The sequence below is a fragment of the Gorilla gorilla genome, chromosome 7 (assembly GCF_029281585.2).
Source record: "Gorilla gorilla gorilla isolate KB3781 chromosome 7, NHGRI_mGorGor1-v2.1_pri, whole genome shotgun sequence".
NCBI classification, from domain to species: domain Eukaryota; kingdom Metazoa; phylum Chordata; class Mammalia; order Primates; family Hominidae; genus Gorilla; species Gorilla gorilla.
In genome coordinates, this window is record NC_073231.2 from 47818315 (window position 1) to 47840074 (window position 21760).

At 37.5% G+C, this 21760-nt stretch overlaps 1 protein-coding gene across 2 annotated transcripts in view; it reads right to left on the reverse strand.

The window, feature by feature from the left end:
- The window catches only part of KCNB2 (potassium voltage-gated channel subfamily B member 2), a 407231-nt gene that overhangs the window by 364347 nt on the left and 21124 nt on the right, over window positions 1–21760 (reverse strand). For both annotated transcript variants that reach the window (XM_055348265.2, XM_004047145.4), the window contains exon 2: window positions 11402–12073. In XM_055348265.2, the coding sequence (XP_055204240.2) occupies window positions 11402–11980 (579 nt within the window). In that variant the 5' untranslated portion in view covers window positions 11981–12073. The remainder of the gene's footprint in view (window positions 1–11401; window positions 12074–21760) is intronic.

Consider the following 21760-nt stretch of genomic DNA (forward strand, 5'->3'; position numbering starts at 1 on the left):
ATGAGAAAGCGGAAAGTAAAACCAGCTTAACTTGCACAGCCCGAGTTCATGGATTAAGGGAGGGCAGAGGGTGGGTGAAGAATCAGCTTCTCTCAAAGGGAGAGGAAAAGTATTATGTAGATGCTGATTTTAAAGAGTTGACAAGAGAAAATTCTACTTGTCTTAGCCTCCAATGCTTTAGGATAAAGAAAAACACACACCTTCTTTATAGATTAAAGTCCAAATGAAATCCATTTGGAGGGTGAGCTAGCTTCTTCAATTCAGACTCTTACAATATTCAATTTTGTGAAAATTTAAGTAGACATCAACTCATGAAAAGATTTACAACCAGATGAAAAATAAATATGAAGTCTGATTGGAGCCAAAGAAATTCAGCAGAAAATCAACAGTTGTTCAGTAAAGTATAACCCAAACAGTCCTAGGTGAGGAGGGCTCTCGAGGGGCTCAGTGGGGCTCTGAGCAGAGCAGGCAGTGGGAAAGGAGCTAAGAAGCAGGTATGTAGAGATTAACAGAACCTCCTCAGGCAGAGATAAAATCATGGCTGAAGGAAGAAAGAAAGACATTTCCTTATTTGGGCCGTGCTGCAATGAAAATGACATCTGGATATTTTCCAAGTTCCCATTGGTGGCAATATGGTGCCTTAGAGAACCTCTTCTGCACAGAAAGTACAACATGAGGCCACCCACCCCACCACAGCCAGGTCAGATAAACAGCAAAGGCCTGTCATCTGATCTGCAGGCTCACTTATTTTTAAATGTATGCATCAAAGTGCAACGGGGGAGAAAAGCTCATCAAAGCTTTGGCATTTGCCAAATAACTCAACCAAGATGGGTAAACAAAGAATCCAAAACAGTTTTTTTTCAATTATAATATTTATTTCTTTAAGTTCATAAATACACTTGGTATATTGTTAAAATCTGCCTATCAAAACAGTTTACTGCCTTAAAGTTTCCTCAGGCTAATCTGTATATAAAACTATATTTAAAAGGTGTGTGTGACTAGCACTTGGTAAATATTCCATGTAATTTAAAATATTTATAATGGCTCATGAGTTAGAGTCTGAAAAATAAAGACCAGGGCTTAAAACCAATTTTTTTTTGCTTTGAATTTTAATATTACTCATAATGCAATTACTTTACTTATATAACACAATAATTTTCACACCTGCAGAATTCTTTTAAGAAATATAATAAAGTGTGTTCGCTTTTTTACATAGCAAATATGAAATGGCAAATTCATGTTATCCTAGATTCTGGCCTACTATTTCATATTTTCACTGCATACATAGTTCATTCCATCTGTAGTATGGCAAATTATCACCTTTTAGAAAGTAAGATTACCTACTAATGTTTTTCTGCCTCTAAACTAAAAAATGCACTGAAATAGAACAGGTTGTTCACCACAGGGATATTATTCAGGGCCTCTGCTAGTTTCCCAAAGTAAATTTCCATTGTATTAATGAAATACATCTAATTTATCACAGCATGACTCTGTTGCTGTTCTTCAGAGTGTCATTGATTTATTTTTTAATTCAACCAAATCCTGAATAAAACTACATGCTCTGACATGAATGTACAAGTTAGACGGTCCTATACAAAATGTTGCCAGATACAAATGCAATTCTAAGATACAAACTAAAATGTGAGTGTTTTAAAAAATCTATATTTGAAGAATCCATTTGGTTAAGAACTTAACTTAGATGACACCAGATAGGACAACTGCCCTTCAGTATTCCAAATTGAGCTCTAGATAGTATATTGATTAAAGCTCAAATGATGACTTGAAGGCTAGGGCTCTTCCTCTCCTGTGCAAATATCCTGAGGTTGGTTGCAGCGACGGATACTGCAACCAAGCAAACCCGTCTGGAGCTGCACCGGGTTGACTTGGCTGTCCTTGGCACTGCTGTGGCGTAGGCTTGAAGTAGCTGTTTAAAGTGGCATCCAACACTTGTGGTTGCATCACGAGTGACCCAATGAGAGAGAATTTAAAGCGTGAAATCTAGGGTGGCAATGACCTCTAGCATCCTGAAACAAAATCTTGGGAGACTAATAAAAATATTTCTTCCTTCTATTCTTGGACCATGAGAGCACTTCCTATGAATTTTCATGCCCTATCAGGTTATCACAAAAGTTTGTATTCTGAATGGGCTGACTGTCTTATTTGGATGACAAAGTTGCATCTATTCTAAATTGCCAAATACATGCTGAAGTTCATTGCTTTTTCTGCAGGTGGGTTCTTTACAATAGAACATACTCTAATGAAGAGGTGGTAGTATATATAAGTAACATCTCTCTCTCTCTATCTCTTTCTCACACCCACACACATACACACACACACACACGGGCACATACAACAGACTTTGTCTGGGTACTACTCAGTGAGGGCTGCTGCTACTGGCTTCAGCCACCGTAGACACAGAAACTTGACGACAAACATCAGTTGGGTTCAGGTACCTGTCCTTAGTAATATCCAGAGGAATTCTTTTACTTAAAACTTTGTAAAGACATTAAAGGAGATGATTTAAGTGGAAAAATACATTCATTTTATGCATTAGTTAAGGAGTTAACTTAAACCTAGATATATGCACAGCCAAAAATAAATACTATATGGGTGCAAAGTCTGATATACTTCTGATGTTAGTTCCTAGTATCTCCTGGAAAAACTTTGGAGAGATGAAAGCAATGTCTTCCTCTTCCATTTTTCTATTTCCTGCCTCTGTGCCAGTTACTACATGTCTCTGTTCCTCATTCATCCATAAATAGCTGTTTTATTCTAGCTTCATTATGTTTGTGTTAAGCCTGACATAGCAATTGCAGAGAAGTCTCAGTCTCTTCAAGTCCTTCAATGTTTTGCTTATAAACTCTAAAGTGATCATCAACTACGGTCCAGGAGACACTGGGAAAGGAGGTTAAGAACTGGATGTTGCTGATAGATACAGTAAGTGCAACTTGCCTCTAGTGCCCACGTACTATGTGGAACAGCTTGCTGGTGTGGCTTGGGGTCACCTTCATCTTTCTCTGTCCTGCTGCAGAGGGAGAAAGGATTTTAATGACCAAACAGGCTGTTAGTGGGCAAAAATAATTCCCAAGCTTATTGCTGTCTTGAAAAGCTTCTACCACCTCTTAGAATACTGAGATAGAATATTTTCAATGAGGGATGTGTCCTGAGAGCTTTATAAATCTCTATTATGCCACATAATCTCCCTTATAAATACAGTAACATTTAACGAGAGCTAGTGCAAATAACAATGAGGAGAAAGAAACAAATTGGGTAAAGTGGACAGCATTGGGTGACCAGCTAAGCTCGCTCACTCTCAAAGTCACTAGCTCCTACACACCAAGCTTACATTATACATAATGCAGATTTATGCCTCAGGGCATTACAGATTACTGAATGCCATGGAACTCTGGGGTTATTCTCAAATAGAATCAAACCACCAATGCTAAGTCAATGCTCAAAACAAAAATAACTATTGTAATCTATGGTTATTTTATGAATTGTACTTTAGCAGCTGTTTTGTTTTTTCCTATAGAACCATGTTTTGATCACAATTCTTTTCAAATCAATTTTGTTAATTATGATAAAGGAAAACACCTTCCTTTATCCGAATGATCAATTCAAATGGGTATACAGACAGAGTCTCTCTGTTAGGAATGGCTCTTACTTGGGATCAGTTAGCAATGTCAGGTAGGGCCAGAAAGGCAAGTTTTAAAAATTATGAACATATTTTGTTTATGAATTTCAAACTCTTTAAAAAAAATTATAAGATTGACATTTGTTAATTAAAATAATTTGAAACATTTTGTGGAAAACAAAGCATTCTCGAGAGTTACTGTGATGATTTAAAATACATTTCTTCTAGTTCTATTTTTTGCTCCAAATTATTTTAAATTTTACTTGAATAATTAGTGTATGTATTTCTAGTGGACTGCCTCTTTTGTGGAACAAACTAGAAATGTAGAGGAATTAAAAATTAATAAAGTGCCCAAATCTGTTTAGTTTCCATGACTCAATTTATGCAATATTTAGCATTCAATAAAATATTCAATATTTTATATGTGATATGTAATATTCAATAAAACTGACTAATTCAACATTCCTTAACAAACAATCCTATAGGTTCTCTGGGAAGAGAATATTTTGTTTCATATTATATGCCAAATATGTCTATAAAATATAAAAGTGGATAAGAAAAAGGAAAATATCAGTGGCATTCAAAATAGCATCTTCTCATGTTTAGTCCCAGTATAACTAACTGCTGTTTCTATACCATATCACAATCACAATGCTAATCAATAGTATGAGTATTAATATATCAATATATACCATATATATCAATGTACCAATCCTTACGAGATTCTCTGTAATATGCTGGGGCGGGGGTGGGGGAGAAGCTAAATAGTAACAATATAAACAAACATGGATAAGACAATGAGCAACCATCTCCTTGAGGAATCAAAGCAATTTCATGTATTTATCAGATGAACTTTCAGATCGAAGTTCCACTACAGAACATAAATGCTTAAAAGTAAACAATATGGAGTGGCTACCTGAAGTCCAGGTATATGCCCCATGGGAAATTTCCTATAAACTCTTGGCATTTGGAAAGTATTTGTTTGTCTTCTTCCTTTTAATGATAGGTAAAACTCAGATAAGAACACCTAATCAAAAACATTATTCAAACCCTTCTAGAGTCTTCCAAAGTGGACAGTGTTAAATATTGCAACCTTCCTTCATAACACTTACGCTTACCTAAAAGAGTAGATCATTTACTTTACAAACTTTCTCACTTGAAATAAAGAAAACAAACCTGCTAATAATCAAAGCACTGTATATAAATTTTCAAAGCCAGAATATGTAAATACTGTTGATGTACTCTATTTTGTGATAACACTGAGTAATATAGAAAGAACTCCTTTTTCAACATTGAAAATGATAATTAATGTATTTATTGAGGTTTAAAAAATAAAGCTTGAAAAGAATCTGATGTCTTTTAATATTAATGAAAACTAATGATTTTTCTAAAGAGATGGAAAAACTGCTTGGAAATTAAGACTGGCCCTCTTCAGATGCAACCAAGAAGCAAAGAGGAACCAAAAAGTGCATGATTCTTGGGTAATTTACTTTTTCAAAAATATTCACTTGCAAGGTGATGACTTAGTTCATTGTGCAAACTGGGACACTTTGAAGAGTAAAAAGAGATGCTATTAATAATTAGACTGGGACAAAAGGCATTAGCCAGGACTATCTCCATAACCTATGGCACCCTAGGTCACAATGGGATGTGGGGGTATGAGCTTTTTATGACTTCCTCTTCTTTTCTTGCCCTTCTCTCCCATGATCAAATGTGGCCAACTGAACAGAGTGATGAGTTTTCAGGGCAGCCTTTCCGGGAAAGCAGAGAAGCAAGGATCTAGAAATAGGATCGCTGCAGCTAAAAAACAGAATATTTGAGACATTTAAACCAAAACCCACTGGTGTTTGCTATTTTAACTGTTTTATTTTCTTATGCCTTATTTCTTTCAGGGTTATGACCTGTTAGTCTTCATGGATGATACATTTTAAGAAAGGAAAAAGCAAATCTTCACGCTAAACCTCTGCAGATTGGCCAAGTTCTTTTAAACTCTATCATCTCCTGTTAACATCTCTGAACTCTTATGCTATGTTGTTGGAAGAACACAAACTGCTTAATCTGTACAGATGGGATGCAGAGAGGAAAGGAAAAGAAAGGAAGATGGTAAACCACCAATACAGAAACAGTGTGACTGGCATGCTAATTAGCCCACTGCAGATAAGAATGAGAGTACTGCGTAGTACACAGAGGTGCCTCAATGTAGAGGAGAGCACTGCATGGTACACAGAGGGGCCTCAATGTAGAGGAGAGCACTGCACGGTACACAGAGGGGCCTCAATGTAGAGGATAGCACTGCACGGTACACAGAGGGGCCTCAATGTAGAGAAGAGCACTGCACGGTACACAGAGGGGCCTCAATGTAGAGGATAGCACTGCACGGTACACAGAGGGGCCTCAGTGTAGAGGATAGCACTGCACGGTACACAGAGGGGCCTCAATGTAGAGGATAGCACTGCACGGTACACAGAGGGGCCTCAATGTAGAGGATAGCACTGCACGGTACACAGAGGGGCCTCAATGTAGTGGATAGCACTGCACGGTACACAGAAGGGCCTCAGTGTAGAGCGGTTTCTGTGTTGTTCACACTGCATCACTTCATGTTGTTGGCTCATTTGTGGTTTTAATGCCTATTGTTATATTTTCTTATCACTAAGATGGTCATCAGAAAGCTAAACAAAGAGTGTTATACAGCCCAAGCTGTTCACTTGGCTGGATCTCCTTACAAGCATAACATGTGAAAGTTCTGTTCTTGAACTGAAAGAAAATCATTTATGATTCTGTTCCAATGCCTTCCTTCATTTTTCATTCAAAGCATTAGAATAACTGATCCATATACTATAAATAGAATGAGAATGTTATGTATTTTTTCTTCCTTGATAAGTACACAGGAGTTTTTGTTTTGTTTTACTTTATTTTTACTATTTCTGTGGCTTGAAAGGCCTACACTCTAATTTAGTTGGAATAGGGGACTAGTTCTCAAGGAGTTATCAACAGGGCAACCAAACAGGTACCAGCATCTAAGAAACTCATAATTTGGACCCCTGGCTCTGTGGAGAGCTGAATTTCCAAGCACAGACTGCCCATCTGCCACCAGCAGCTCCCGACTTGATCCAAGGATGGCTAAGGTCTCCTGGCCCTTCAGGTGCTGCGCTGCACCATGCCAACGACAATGGACCTGTGGATGTGTGCAGGGAGTAAGATGCAGGCAGGAAACGCGGTCATCTCCTTCCCTCCGTCCCATGCATTTTCAGGGGGAGAAAACTGGTGCTAGTGAGGAGGAATAAAAAAACTTACGTAGTACCATCATTTGTGGCCCTCTGAACTCCATTTTTCAATTTAACTTAATTTTTCTCCTTAGGGAGCTACTGATGAAAAAAAGTGTTGAAATATTTCTCTAGTCAATCATTCCCCCCTTTTCTTAAGCTAATATAAAAACCAGTTCCTGAGGGGCACAAGATATGCCTGTGTGTGTGTGTGTCTGTGTGTGTCTGTGTGAGAGAGAGAGAGAGATGGAGAGAGAGCCTGAGAGAGAGAGGAGGAGCGGGGAGAGGAGTGGGGGAAAGGGAGGGAGGAAGTGGTGGCTACAGATTAATGAGGAAATTGAGGAGTGGGAAGCAGATCCTAAACCATGCCCCACTTGACCTGTATGCCTTCCTGAAAAAGCTGCTGGGTGCTCTCACTGTTTGGTTCAGATGAATAGAAATGTGTTTCCGCAGATTTTGCCTCCTGCTGTTCTTATCCAATAAGGGCTGCTTATGTTCTAGCTTCCTGACCTGACACCTGAGATCAGCCTGTTGTCTGGCACTGCCCGGCACACACATCCACTTATGCTCTTAGAGTGAAGCTTCCTTCAGAGGACTCAGCCATGAGCCCAGGTAGCTGGATTTGCCAGAAACCCAGCTGATTTCCTTTGTTCTTGACCTTCTTAAGACATCCAAACTGAGGGCCCTGTGTGGTACTGATGAGTCTAGTTTCTTTCAGATCTCAGGTGGGCTGTGCTACTTCCTGATTGTTGTTTCATCCCGAAGGCTGAGAATATTGCCTGCCACAAGACGCATTTCTCAAATATGCTTTTAAACACCTCTTAGACTGAAGTCACTATATGCAATATTTACAGGGAAATAGCAACTGCAGTTTCTTTGGGAAGAGGCCAAGAAAAAGAGAGAAAAATGTTTCCAGTCCAGAGACTGACTAAATTGCCCTGGCCTGGAAGAGGTACAGGATCAAGTCAAATTCCAATTTTTGCCCAGGAAACTGGCAGCAAGTTGAGCCCTTTTCTTCCCCTTGCACGATCCTATGAAAGGCACACTAAAACCAGCAATTCCTGTCATGGTAACCCAGGGAGTTGTTCCACTCATGCCCTGGGCCCATTCAGCTGAGCCACACATTCACAAACCATCTCAAATTTAAACTGTGTACATTATTTCTATATGAGGACATGTACAGTCACCAAGATACACTGACAAGAGTCAAAAATGACAGAGTCCATCATACAGATAAAAACCTGTGTCCCATTGCCAAATCACACCATATCCCAGAGAACTAAGAAATAAGTATTTCTATTAGCCCTGTCATTATATTTTGAATAGTACGATTATATTTCATGGTTTTCTACATATGTGCAAAAATGTTAATTTGTTAAATGTAATATTTCAGATATACCACATTGTTAAACGCTGTTTTGGCTTTTTTTCAGTTATTAATACACCAGAACATCCAAGTAAGAGAAGTGGCTCCTTTTGTGACACCAGGGAACATGTTCCATAGGAGTTGACTTGTTATTGTCAGAGAAATACCCAAAGACAAAAATAATATAGGTCAATTGACCTTATAATAATTTTTTATATCATAGGGGATGCATATAGCATGGGCTGAACAATTATTACTTAACTGATTATTGAGTATTTTATTTCGTATCAAAGAATAGATATTTTAGCCTGTTATGCAACACCTGACAGAGAGGGTCAAGTTTTTCCTTCCATACTAGGGATCTGGCAAATAATCTTAATAGCTTTTATACTTTCTTCATTACAGGAATCTATTAAGTTATATAAAAACCAAAAGAGAAAAACACAAGAATATTTTCAATAATATGAAATCCCAGTTAAAGATAAGAGAATATTTTAAAAATATTTTTAAATTCTGGAAAGAATGGAGTGTCTAGGTATCTACTTTAATGTGTGTGGCACACATACAGCATATGTTCAACTAAATTACCACACTGAATAAGCAAAAACTGGAAAGGCAAGGTCCACAGATATTCTGCTTTAAAGCTATCTTACCTCCTCAGCAAGTGAGGACAAACACGAAGGTTCCAAGCATTCCTACACAAGAGCTTCACAACATAGAAAATAGCCTGATGTACCCATACAATAAAGTAAATAGTGAGGGCTAGAATATCACTCTACTGCAGCTGTAATATTACTACTTTTTCTTAAGTTGTGAAAATACTATCCACACATACCTGCATTACCACTTCTCTCACCAAGAATTACTCCAGAAAGAAAAAAAAAACAAGTTATAGGACTCGAGAAGAGTACAGGAAAAGGTAGTGGTTTATATAAGACATCACACAGAGCCATTTTAAAAGGCTCTAAACCTCAGACAAATGAACAATAATTTCACTAAACTACTATATAATCAAATGTAAATACTTTCCATAATATTTCACTATTCAAACAGAGAGGAAAATGTAGACATATAAATAAACAAACATAAATCCTGTATGGAAATTTAGTAAAGAATCAACTTATAGTGAAGATTTACTTAGCTTGATTAACAATGTGGAAACAAATTTACCATTTATAACTACATAAAATTTTCCAAAACCAATGTCTTTGGCTGCTGGGTAGAGTTTGTAGGCAGATTTCTTGTCTATACATACAGACATAATTCGAAGCAAATTTAAATAATATGTTGGATACATATGTAAAGGTCTATTGTAATGAGCCATGGTCATAGTTACCTTCTTAGAGATTAAGAAATGGCTATTTCTTCTAAAATTTACAGATTAAATGAACTCCTTTGTGTAGGAAATCAGGTTGTTGACCTCATTCTATCCTTGTGAGAAATTCTTCAGGAAAATATATCTTAAAGTTTTTCTGTAACAGTACTTAACTTTAGATATAGGTTAATAATGTCATTATGAACAAATAAACCACAGTAACCTTTCAAACTTTCTTTGACTTAATTGCTTTATTTTTATATAGTTGGCTAACTTTCTCTGGAAATTTTGATGGAACAATGATTTATTCCTTAGTTGCCTAAAGGCTTGAAAGAATTCATTTAACACCCACAATACTCACTTAAATCCAGAATCTGTCTCATTCATTTTCAAAATTCACTCCATATTTTTAGTAGTAACTCGAGTATGTACCTAAACACTTGATATTGGAAAGAGCAGTAGCCTTTCTCAATCAAAACCCACAAATGCGGCACATTTTTTTTTTTACAAGTAAAATGAAAGTAAACAACTTATCCAAAACTACAAAAAAACCTAAAGTCTTCTATTTCCCACGAAAAATGCATTTCTTTGTTATACACAACAGATATCATTTTATTTCACTTAGGTGCATGTCCTGGCTGGAAAGTAAAATGCCTTTAGAAGTCAACCAGAAAGAAAATCAAACAAAAAGCAGTTTTATGATCATTTGCATTAGCTGATTATTTGTGTGCTATAGATTATCATGTAGAATCTTAATTTCCAGTCAAAAATCTCATATGTTCTATTATAAATTCTGAAATCATTACTGTTCACAAGAGAGAAGATTTTAGAAAAAAACAGTAAATCAAAAGAATTCATGTGATGACACACTCTTCCCTTCTCCATTCCGTACTCCATTTTCATCCATTACGCACAAAATGTCAATACTATACTCCTGCAGCTAAAGATGGCTTTTTGAATTTCTACTTATCATTCATACTGCAATACAGAACTAAATATATGGAGTGGAAATGGGTTTGAGCTAACCTTGGAAGCTCTAGATAAAATTAGACAAACGGAATCACGCAGTTGAATTACATACTGGAATTAGTGACAAAAATTGACTGTGAGATTTAGATATATGCAGTCACAATGGGAAAATATGAATTTACCTTCATTTTAAGCAAATATTTTATGAACTCTGATACATGGTAATACCTCAATTGTAAAAAAAAAAAAATTTAACAGTCAGAAACATGCACTGTTAAAGGAGGCCTCAAAAGGGGAGGTACGTGGGTGCATTCTGGACATTGACTCAATTTTACACAGCTTAATAAAACAGTCCCTTCCTCATGTGTGTGGCACTTGCCCTCTGAGCTACCTGGGGCCATGCTCTCCTCTTTCCTTGAACCTCTACATAGCCAGGCTAAGAGGTACCTCCTCTCCTTCCAGTGACAGTACCTTCCCTTTGTTCAAGATGGAGCTCAGGCCCTCGTCTTCCACAAGACTCAGTGCCTGATGGGTCTGAGCTAGGGCTTTCTCCTCAACCTCCAAGTCACCAACCTGATACAGCGTCAGGAAAACCAGGACTCTCTTTCATCCTCTGTTGCCCAGACCCCTTTCTACAGACAATAATATTTATGAAAGGGTAATGCATTTTATGTCATTAACCAGGATGAATGACTATATTGGACTAAATAAGATTTTAGAAAGGATTTTTTCACTGTCTGTGTAGCCACACTTTGTTCTGTGTTACCAAAACAGTAAAAAAACTTATACTCTCTAGAACGTAGGTAGCATCTTTTCTGACCACACACAGGCAAGCAATACTATGGGTTTCATACCTTTGCAGCCACTGATGAGTTAGGTTTCTCCAGCAAGTCCCACAGTTTCTTCCTTTTATCAGGGCAGCAGGTATTATCAAACTCTTCTCCTTCTCGCTCTCGCATAGTCTCTGCCTCTCGCCTCAGTTCTTCGTTCATTTGTTCTTTTTTTTGATGATATCTGGCCTGGCAGCAGGACTCCAAGTAGATCTCATCAATCCCCCAGTAATCAAGTTCTTGGCCAAATGAAAGTGCACACATTTCTTCCATCATATGGAGTTTCCCGGTCCGGTAGAAATTTAAAATGGAAGTGAAGGCTCCTGGATGCCGATCAAAGAAATACTCGTTCTCGTTCAGATTATAGTCGTCGCACACTTCCAGGAGGCTCTCGTGTGTGTTGCAGTCTCGAAGCTTCCCCAGGCGCGTCCTGGGCAGCCTGTCCAGCGTTCTCCACAGGACTTCGTGGTTGAGGCCCCCCACGTTGATTTTAACTCTCCTGGAGCATGTTTTGCTCTGGATAATGTCCACAGGCTCTGGAGGAAGGGAAAGTGTCGACCTTGAAGTCTTCCTGTTTAAGCCCGGGGGAGCCTTTTCTGCCATTTTGAACTGGACAAAGCCGCAGAGCCAGGGTCCTTAAAAAATGAGGTCAACTGAAGCAATATCCCTCTGGGGCAGGCATTTCCACTGACAAAGCTGGAAGAAAGCAACAATCACTTGGTTATTTGCATTTTCCTAGAGTGTTTCTGTTCTATGGGATCATTCTGTTGTTACAACCAGAAGGTACAATATTAACGACTGAATACAACCAGAAGGTACAATATTAATGTCTAGATACTTTTGGAGATATGTATCTTTGCTTTAGGATATAGGAAAGGGGGAAAAGATAACACAGTGTACTACACAGAAGAGGTTGTGTATTCAGTGATATATACCTATAGGCTGGCAACTCCCAAACATGTCATGAGAGACCTCTTTCTCAAGCTGCAGACTAAAAGATCCATGTGCTTGATCAACTCTTTTTTTTGAGACAGGTCTCTCTCTGTGACCCAGGCTGGAATGCAGTGGCACCATCACAGCTCACTGCAGCCTTGATCTCCTGGGCTTAGATGATCCTCCCACCTCAGCCTCCCAGGTACCTGGGACGTGCCACCACACCTGGCTAATTCTTATATTTTTTGTAGAGATGGGGTTTCTCCATGTTGCCCAGGCTGGTCTTGACCTCCCAGGTGCAAGCAATCCACCTGCCTCAGCATTCCAAAGTACTGGGATTACAGGGTGAGCCGCCGCACCTCACCCTGATCAACTCCTTCTGGATAAACCACAGACATCTTAAGCTAAACTGACGAAGGTGCCAGTCTGCCCAACCAGTTCCTGATCATTCTCCATCTCAGATTTATGGCCTTCCCCACCCCATACTCAGTCACCCTCATTAAAATTCTGTGAAATCCTGATCCATCCATCCACATCCAAATAAGCACCAAGTCTTACCAATTATACCTCCTAACCATTGCTTAAGGCCTCCAACACTGTTATCAAGGTTCCCATTACCACAATGCTGGTTCGAACTCTCAGCATCACTTACTTGCCTAGACTTCTTTTCCTTTCTTTTTTTTTTTTGAAATAGAGTCTCACTCTGTAGCCCAGGCACAATCTCAGCTCACTGCCCAATCTCAGCTCACTGCAACTTCTGCCTCCTGGGCTCAAGTGATCCTCTCACCTCAGCTTTCCAAGTAGCTAGGACTACAGGCTTGCACCACCATGCCTGGCTAATTTTTGTATTTTTTTTTTTTTAGAGACAGGGTCTCACTATATTTCCCAGGCTGGTCTGAAATTCCCAAGCTTAAGCAATCCGCTGGCCTTGGCCTCCCAAAGTGCTGGGATTACAGGCATGAGCCACCGTGCCCAGCCCTTGCCTACACTTCTAATACAACCTTAAACTGGATCCCAAACTCGGGTTTTGTCCACCTAAAAACCATTCTCCACATAGCTATTAGAATGCTCTGCTAAGATACAAATTTGACCTTGCCGCTCACATGCTTTAAACTCTGCAAAATGTCATCATTATTGGAATTTTATTTTTGAAGTCCTACCAGCACTTTAAAGCCTAGTTAGTCCTAGTAGGTCCAGCCTCCTCTCCACCTTCACTTTTCATCTTTCCCTCATCATTATATTCCAGCAATCCCAGACTGCACACAACATTCCCTTTTAAGCTCCTGGCCTTTCCATACTGTGTTCTAGAAACATTTTTCTTGTTTCCTTCTGACTAACTAGTACTTGCTTTTCAAGACTCAGCTCAAACCTCACCTTCTAGAGAAAGCTCTCCATAATATTCCCACTCTGGGATCATGAAACTTCCACCATACCATTGCAACATACCTTTCCCATAGTATGCTGGGAACTCTTGAGGATAAAGAACATCTCTATTATTACATTCCTATCACCAAGCACAGTGCTTATACAGTGTAGGAGTTTAATAAATATTAAACAGTTAATCCATTCTTTAATTATTTTCCACAAGACAGCTGACCAAAGTAATATATGTGGCCAGAAAATGCAAAAATGGAGTTATTGGGATCAATTATTTAAAATGCATCTGTGTTTATATGTTATGTGTATATAATATACATCAGAATGTGTGTGTGTGTTGTGTGTGTGTGTATGTATTCTGCTTCATGGTTCTTTTCTCCTGTGTGCTAATTCTTTAAAGCATTACTGCTCTTGTAGTTCCTCTTATTGATCTGTTATTCTGATCTGCAGCAGCAAGCATCTTCTTAGTTATCTTCCCCTATAATGTTTTTGCAGAAAATCATAGAGCTTCAAGCAATTCATCCAAAATACCACCTTTAATGTAAAACATCATGTTTCACACAGTCAACAGCTTATACTAAAGGGAAAAACTATTAGATTTAAGAGGTCCTTATAATTAGAACTCTCTTCTAGGATACACACCAATTTCTGCATGCCTCTGGCTTCTCCATCCTGCAAGTTAAATTTATTTATTGCTCTGGAGGCCAAAGATTCTCTTGAATGAATATAAGTCAAGGTAATGAAAAATGTAGATGGACTATATAAGAAGTACTTTAAATGTGGCCAATAAATATACTTGCAGCAGGAGTTTTTTCAACTACAGAGTTACAGGAATATTTTAAGCATATATATATATATATATACACACATTTTCATCACACATGACAAAAATGCTTATCTTTACAAAAATAAGAAGCCTATAATGATTGACTAAGCAACTTAAATTCTCTGGGCTTGAATTTTCTAATCTACAAAATAAAGATAATAGTATCTATTTCATGTACAGTATTATGATGATTAGATGAGATTGTTTATGTGAAATGCTCATTACAAGGAGGTATATCTGAATAGAGTAAGAATATTCATATTTCTCCCTAAAGTTTGGTTTCCAAGCACTGAAAGAAAACTAAGATTAAAGCTATATTAGTGTCTATTAAATAAATTCTAGCTTTTAAGTTTTCTCTTTACATATATGTTCTGTCTTTCCCATTGAATTATAAAGGCAGGCCTGGGATTGTGGGTCCAAACTTTTCTCTACTGAGCCCTCAACCCACACATAACAGGCACCTCACAGCATCTGTCTTTGGTGCCACTGATGTTCATGTTCTAACTTTATATTCAGGTGATGATGAACTATATATATATGTTAAAAATTGAGCAACACTATCAGGATGAGGCAAAAACAGCTGAAAATATTAGAGATGGGGCAATTCCAGTGATTAATCTGAATGTGGAGTCTCCACTAAATAACTTAGTTGTAGGTACACTGTCATCTCAACAATCAATCATTGAATTGTCCACATAAATAAACTGTGAGCTGATGCATTTTGAATTTGAATACAAATAAAAATAAAATAAATGTACTCTTTTTGAACACCATGTTTTATACTAACATGAAGAAGATAAATCATTTTTTAACTGATTATAATATCAGATAAGAGGTTTTCCAGGAAGAGAACTAACTCCAGAATGACACAAATATCTCATTTGTTTGTGGCAAAGGCATGGTGTGACTTGCTATTTTGAAAAAGTCATTAAAAAAGGAAATGCTATATCATAGTCACTGGTAAGGTCACTATTTGTCTTAAATAATTTCACGTGCATTGTGTATAGTGAATTTTCCTTTTTGTAGGGTGTGTGTCTCAAGTGAAGAAAGGTCATAAGACTTAACTTTCAAAATATCTTCTTCACTGATCAAGAACTTTCTATTATAAGAGATCCAGTGTTGATTACAAGTCCCGCAATAAAAGACAAACTGAAATTCAATGCCCTTTCTTCATAGCAGGGATAGAGAAACTAAGGGTGAGAAAATGGCCTGTTGATTTGATTTTCTTAAGACTTAAAAATGATCTGCTCTTATTATTGTTACCATGGTTAAAAGATTTTTTATTCTCCCTGGGCAGAATGTTCTGCTTGTTACCTGATAAAGAGTGCAGGCTCAAAGGCATAAGTTCCTGAGCAGTTGAAGAGCTGTGAATAGTATTCCAAAAGTTAATCAAGCCTTCAGAATAAACCCATAATAAATGCAAGCTGCAGAGCATCGGCCCTGATCAACAGTGCCTTTGAAACTCACTGAGCCTTTCTGCTTGCCTGCTTGCCATTTTCCCTTCTATCTCTTCTTCTGTGGGTTTCTCTTACTTTCCCCCATGTCTGCTAACGCCACATGCTACCTTTCTTCCTTTGCTTTCCCTCCTTTCCTGCCCTGATCCCTAGATCTTTCTATCCTCACAGCCACTTAAACAAGCACAAAACCAAAGTATTTTTTCAGACTTGTACATACTTCATTAAGTTTTCTGTAGCCAATCTTAATACAGAGGCCTCCTAGGCTGAAAATACCTTCCAGGAGATAAAAACATCTAAACAGAATTGGAGGTCATATGGCATCATAAAAGGGGCTCTGTCTGAGGCTCAGAACACCTCAGTTCCACATTGCCCTCAATTGCTAATTGAACTTTAATTTCTTCACCCATTAAGTGGTAGCATGTCCATGCCTAAAATTCTTTTATTTCCTATGACACTTAATTTTTTCCTTTCACTGTGATTCTGCCCCTTTTACCTCCCTATGCCCTCTAATCACCATCCTTACTTTAGATAGAAATAAACTTATCATGCCGCCTCACAGTCAATGAAACATTTTCCATGTCTAGTTTCTTGAGGAAGGTGGTTTTCATATTTCATTTCAAGAACCTTTACTTTAATGTTTATCATGGCTTGAAACAAACTACCTTCAGAACATCATGAATGTTTCATTTATTTTATTTAGTGTTTAGTTGATTTTCTATCCTTTAACTTTTCATTTTAAATTTATGTCCTTTTCTGCCATATTAATTTTATTTCTAGCAATGAATCTGCCAGTTCCCTGTGGGTAAGGGTATTGTGTTTTACGACCCTAGAGTGTTCACAAAATTTACGTTTTTAATTTCCGTAATTAAAGTGGATATGATGTTACATTTTCTCACATATACTTTCATAAGTGAATTTATGTCTATCATAATGATTTTTTACCCCATAAAATTAATCATGTAGTTCAATTCTGTATATAAGTATAATATAAAATGCAATAATTCAATGCTTAAATTGTGTAGATATTATGCAACCGTGAATAATTTATAAACATAAATTGTCAGCATAAACAGAAGGCACTTTTGTTTGAGACCTCAGAACACATGTTTTCATGTCAAGGGCAAAATCTTAGTGAATATTTTCTTTTGGCAGTTTGTTGATTTATTTCACCTCGTTCAATCAATTGAAAGTTAAGCTTGCTACAATCAGTCAGCCAGTGCAAATGTACTCACCATCCCTTCATTAGTCTTCTAGAGAAAAAAAAGCAGCTCTGTAAACAATAAACAACAACAAACATTTGAGTTTCGCACAGCTGCACCCTGCTTCTACAGCAGCGTGGCATTATGCTGCCACCCGCTCAGGGCCAAAACTGACAAAACACAACTTTCTCATCATGGCATCCTAATTACAGCTTGAGGCTCCAGGTTTGGAGGGGGAGTGGGGTTTACTGTAGTCTCAAAAATACTAGCATTATGTCATACACTTGACACTTCCTTCATGGAGCCAGGCAGGGTAAGTCACATGTGCGATCCTGTGAAGATAAAAAGCAAACCTTTCTAAAGTTGTAAGTGATGTTTAACATTTCATTTTTGTGTTGCTAGAACATACTGAGCAGGCACTGCAAACAAACAGCTCTGAGACCTTTAAGTCTGTATCACTCCTTATATAGCTCTAAGGCATTTTCTTAAATTTTCATGTATAGCATTAAGTAGTAAGTTTCTGTAGAAACTATGTTTCAAAGAACCACAAGATGATTTGCAGTAGATATCTGAAGAGAAAGGCATTGTAACTGTTAGCTGAAGATTAAATCAATGTATATTTTTTAATTCTATTGTTGGCTGCAATTTTTAAAAGCACCTCCAAAATTTACTAATAAAAACCAATAACATTATAGCAAGTTAAAAACTATCATTCATATATATATATATATATATATATATATATATATATGTAAGATCCTGGAAATTTTCAGCTATTCTAAGAAATTCAACAAACCTGCAACCTGCATTACTTTAGAACCTGGTCAGAAATATTTAATAAATTTCATACAGCTTATTATTTTTTAATACATAAAGTTCTAGGAATAACTGAAATGCTATCCTTGTCCTTAGAAAGTGGAAGGTGACATTTCTTTTCTGCAATCAAAGGCTGCTAATATCAATTTGTTCCTCAAATTTAGCACAACTATATACTTCTTAGTTTAAAAAAAAAATAGAACTTTTTTGGGAGGCCAAGGTGGGCAGATTATGAGGTCAAGAGATCGAGACCATCCTGGCCAAAGTGGTGAAACCCCATCTCTACAAAAAATACAAAAATTATCTGGGAGTGGTGGCGCACACCTGTAGTCCCAGCTACTCAGGAGGCTGAGGCAGGAGAATTGCCAGAACCTGGGAGGCAGAGGTTGCAGTGAGCCAAGATTGTGCCACTGCACCCCAGCCTAGTGACAGAGCAAGACTCTGTGTCAAAAAAAAAAAAAAATTAGAACTTTTATCCTTGATATAACCGATGCTTTTTTTAGATACACTCAGATGAAATCCTAAAAGCTTTCCTTTCAGTGGTCAAAGGAAGCATTGTGTTGCAGTAAGAAGCGGACAAGACAAGTAATAAATAGGATATGTAATATGAGCATCTTTCAATATCATAGCTGTCTCCAAATTTATAAATAAACTATGTTTTTTAGACCCCGTAATATAATTTTTCTTCATCAGGATAATTATTTAAAGAACTAGGCCCTAAACATATATGTTCACTAAAATTACAGAATAAAACACCAGATTTGTCTTTAGAAAAATGGCCTTTTATAAAACATAGCTGACCAGAAAAAAAACCTTTCTTTATTCTGAAAAATATAATATTGAATTATAAAGCATCTTGGACCTTTTATAGACTACAAAGTATAGTGATGGCTGGAAATTTTTAGTGTGCTTCAAAATGCACACAGAAAAGGGCTCAAATTTTTATATCCACATTCAGCTATTCAGCTAGTGGGTTTTCTATTATGATGGTAAAAGTGCCCTTTACACTGGCGTCCAAGGTGTGTCCTTCTAAATCTTTCCTTTTGCAAGTCTTCCCAGACTCACAGTGTAATGAAGGCGATAAAGATGAAAGGTGATGAAAAAAATTAGGAAGGCAACCAACAGAGAATCTACTGGTACTACTGAAAGGAATGGGAAACAATGGGCCACCCAGTAATACCCTGAAAAATAAATCACGAACTTCAGTCACTACCTGATTCCACGTGGATGACACAATCCACTATTTGGGTGAATGACATAAGTTTTACATTCCATTTGGATGTTTGGCATAAGATAGACTTAGCCTCTATGAAACCAAATATGGAAATGTTCATGAAATTTGGATAGGATTTGAACAATTGGTTAGGTCTCTTCCAGTAAAAATTAACTTTTAGATCATGTAATGATTGGTCTGAAATGTTTAGTAGTAATATTCATGTACAAGGACTATTTCTCAGTTGGGCTCTGTCTCATAGTAAAAATACACTTTAAATTATCATTCTGTTCCTATTTCTCCATAATCAAACACATTATATGTAATGTGCCTATATTAAAAGCTCAAATACTGAGAAGTCTCTATGACTTAAGTATTATGTCATGCTTTATATACCTCCATGTTTTGAGACTAAAATCACAGAATGTGGCAGAAGGGAGTTTAGATATGATGTGGTCCAATTTCTTTATTTACATCTTTTAAAACTGAGGTCGCATGACTTGGCTGACCTCAGTTGATAGTTGCTGAGCTTGAACTAGAACCCAGATCTCTAGTTGTCTATATACAAGTCTCTTTCCATTAAATCCCACCTCATTATTATTTGCTTTTCACCTTCTAGTCAGAGTTTTAAAAAACTTTTATTACTTAATCTATCCCCATGTCAAAATACTAATCCAAACTACACGAAGTTGAGATGAGTTATCTCCTACATATTGTTTGTTTCAGTAAAGGGTAATGGCCACAGTCAGGCAAATTAATTGTGTTCTTGCAAAGAGAGGTGCACTTCCTAGAACTGCTCTTTCCTTATCTCTGCTTCCCTAGCACTGGTTTTGATGATAACAACCTCCTTCCGCCCTGGATCTCTCTAGTCAGTTCTGCACACTACAGCCCAAACACCAGCAGGTCAGGGCCATCTCTTGTAGAAGATGCTCCCACGGCTTCCTGGCTCTCAAAATTAAGACACAACACTGGCCGGGTGCGGTGGCTCACACCTGTAATCCCAGCACTTTGGGAGGCTGAGGCAGGTGGATTGCCTGAGCTCAAGAGTTCAAGATCAGCCTGGGAAACACAGTGAAACCCCGTCTCTACTAAAAATACAAAAATTAGCCGGGTGTAGTAGCGCGCACCTGTAATCCCAGCTACTCAGGAGGCTGAGGCAGGAGAATCGCTTGAACCAGGTAGCAGAGGTTGCAGTGAGCCCAGATCACGTCATTGCACTCCATCCTGGGAAACAGAGTGGGACTCCATCTCCAAAAAAAAATAATAAAATAAAATAAAACAAAATAAAATAAAGAAAAAAAAAGACACAACACTATACAAAGACTTCAAGGTCTATATTTCACTTACTTCTGTGCTTCTACATGTCCCTTGCTGCTCCCCCCAGCCCTCTCTCTCGCTCTGTTGTAGATCCTTCTTTCATTTCTTTAATGTGCTATTCTCCCTCTGCCACAGGGAACAGGGAATTTGTACACCTTTTCTTTCCCCTCTTCACCTTCAGATATCAACTCAAGGATCACATCTTATTGTCCCCTGACCTCCTTGACAATACAATAATCCTCTTATTGAAAGAACTTATAGAACCAGGTACCTTTCATCTGTAGTAGCATTTGTCACAACATCAATTTTATATTTGTTGGGATGATTACTTTGATTATTTGATAAATATCCATCTTCTTCACTAGTTCCTGGAGGGCAGGGATCACATCTGATCTTATTCATCATTGTGCCCCAAGTGACGTGCAATAAATATTAGTTAACTAAAAAAGTAAATAATCGGGTTTAATTAAGTCCTTCCTTATTTATTTAAAATTCAGTTTCCTCTCATTCCCACTACCTCGTGTTACCTGCCATTCCCCAAATTCAATATGACTTCCATGTATGAAATGTTCTTTTCCGCATTTTCCACCTAATAAACTTTTACTCATTATTCAAGATCAAGGATAAGTACCTTCCCAGAAAGAATTAATCTTTCCTGCTTCAGTGGGTTAGAAGTTTGTTTTATCTATTATAGTGCTTTTCTCATTATAACTATTCAATTAGAATCCTTTCTTATCATGCAGCAAATATGTATGAACCCCTACACTGCTTGAGGCACAGTCTCTGACATGGTGCAGCTTACATTCTCATGGAGGTAGACAGATATTCTACAAGCATGCAAGCAACTAACTACAATTCTAATAAAAGCAACAACAGCAAAGTACAAGTTGCCATGAGGGCTTAAACCTGGAAACATCTACTTGACGTGAGTTATTTAAAATTGACAAACATCTCTATCCATATTTGCATCTTTTGTACCTAGCTAGTGTGTCACCTAATATGAATGCTTAACACATGTTGTGGACTATCCCCAAAAAATGAATGAATAAGTAATAAATTTCAAAGCACTAGTATCTTGTTTGTTTTGTTAGATATTTTGGTTAACATAATACCAGTTATTATGGATAACCTCCAATTTATTTAGAAGTTCTGATGACCTTTATTTACCAACTTTAACAAGGCCTGTGTTAAAAGTAAGAGCTGGATTTCCTGGAACTAGGTAGAGAACAACTTGTACATATATAA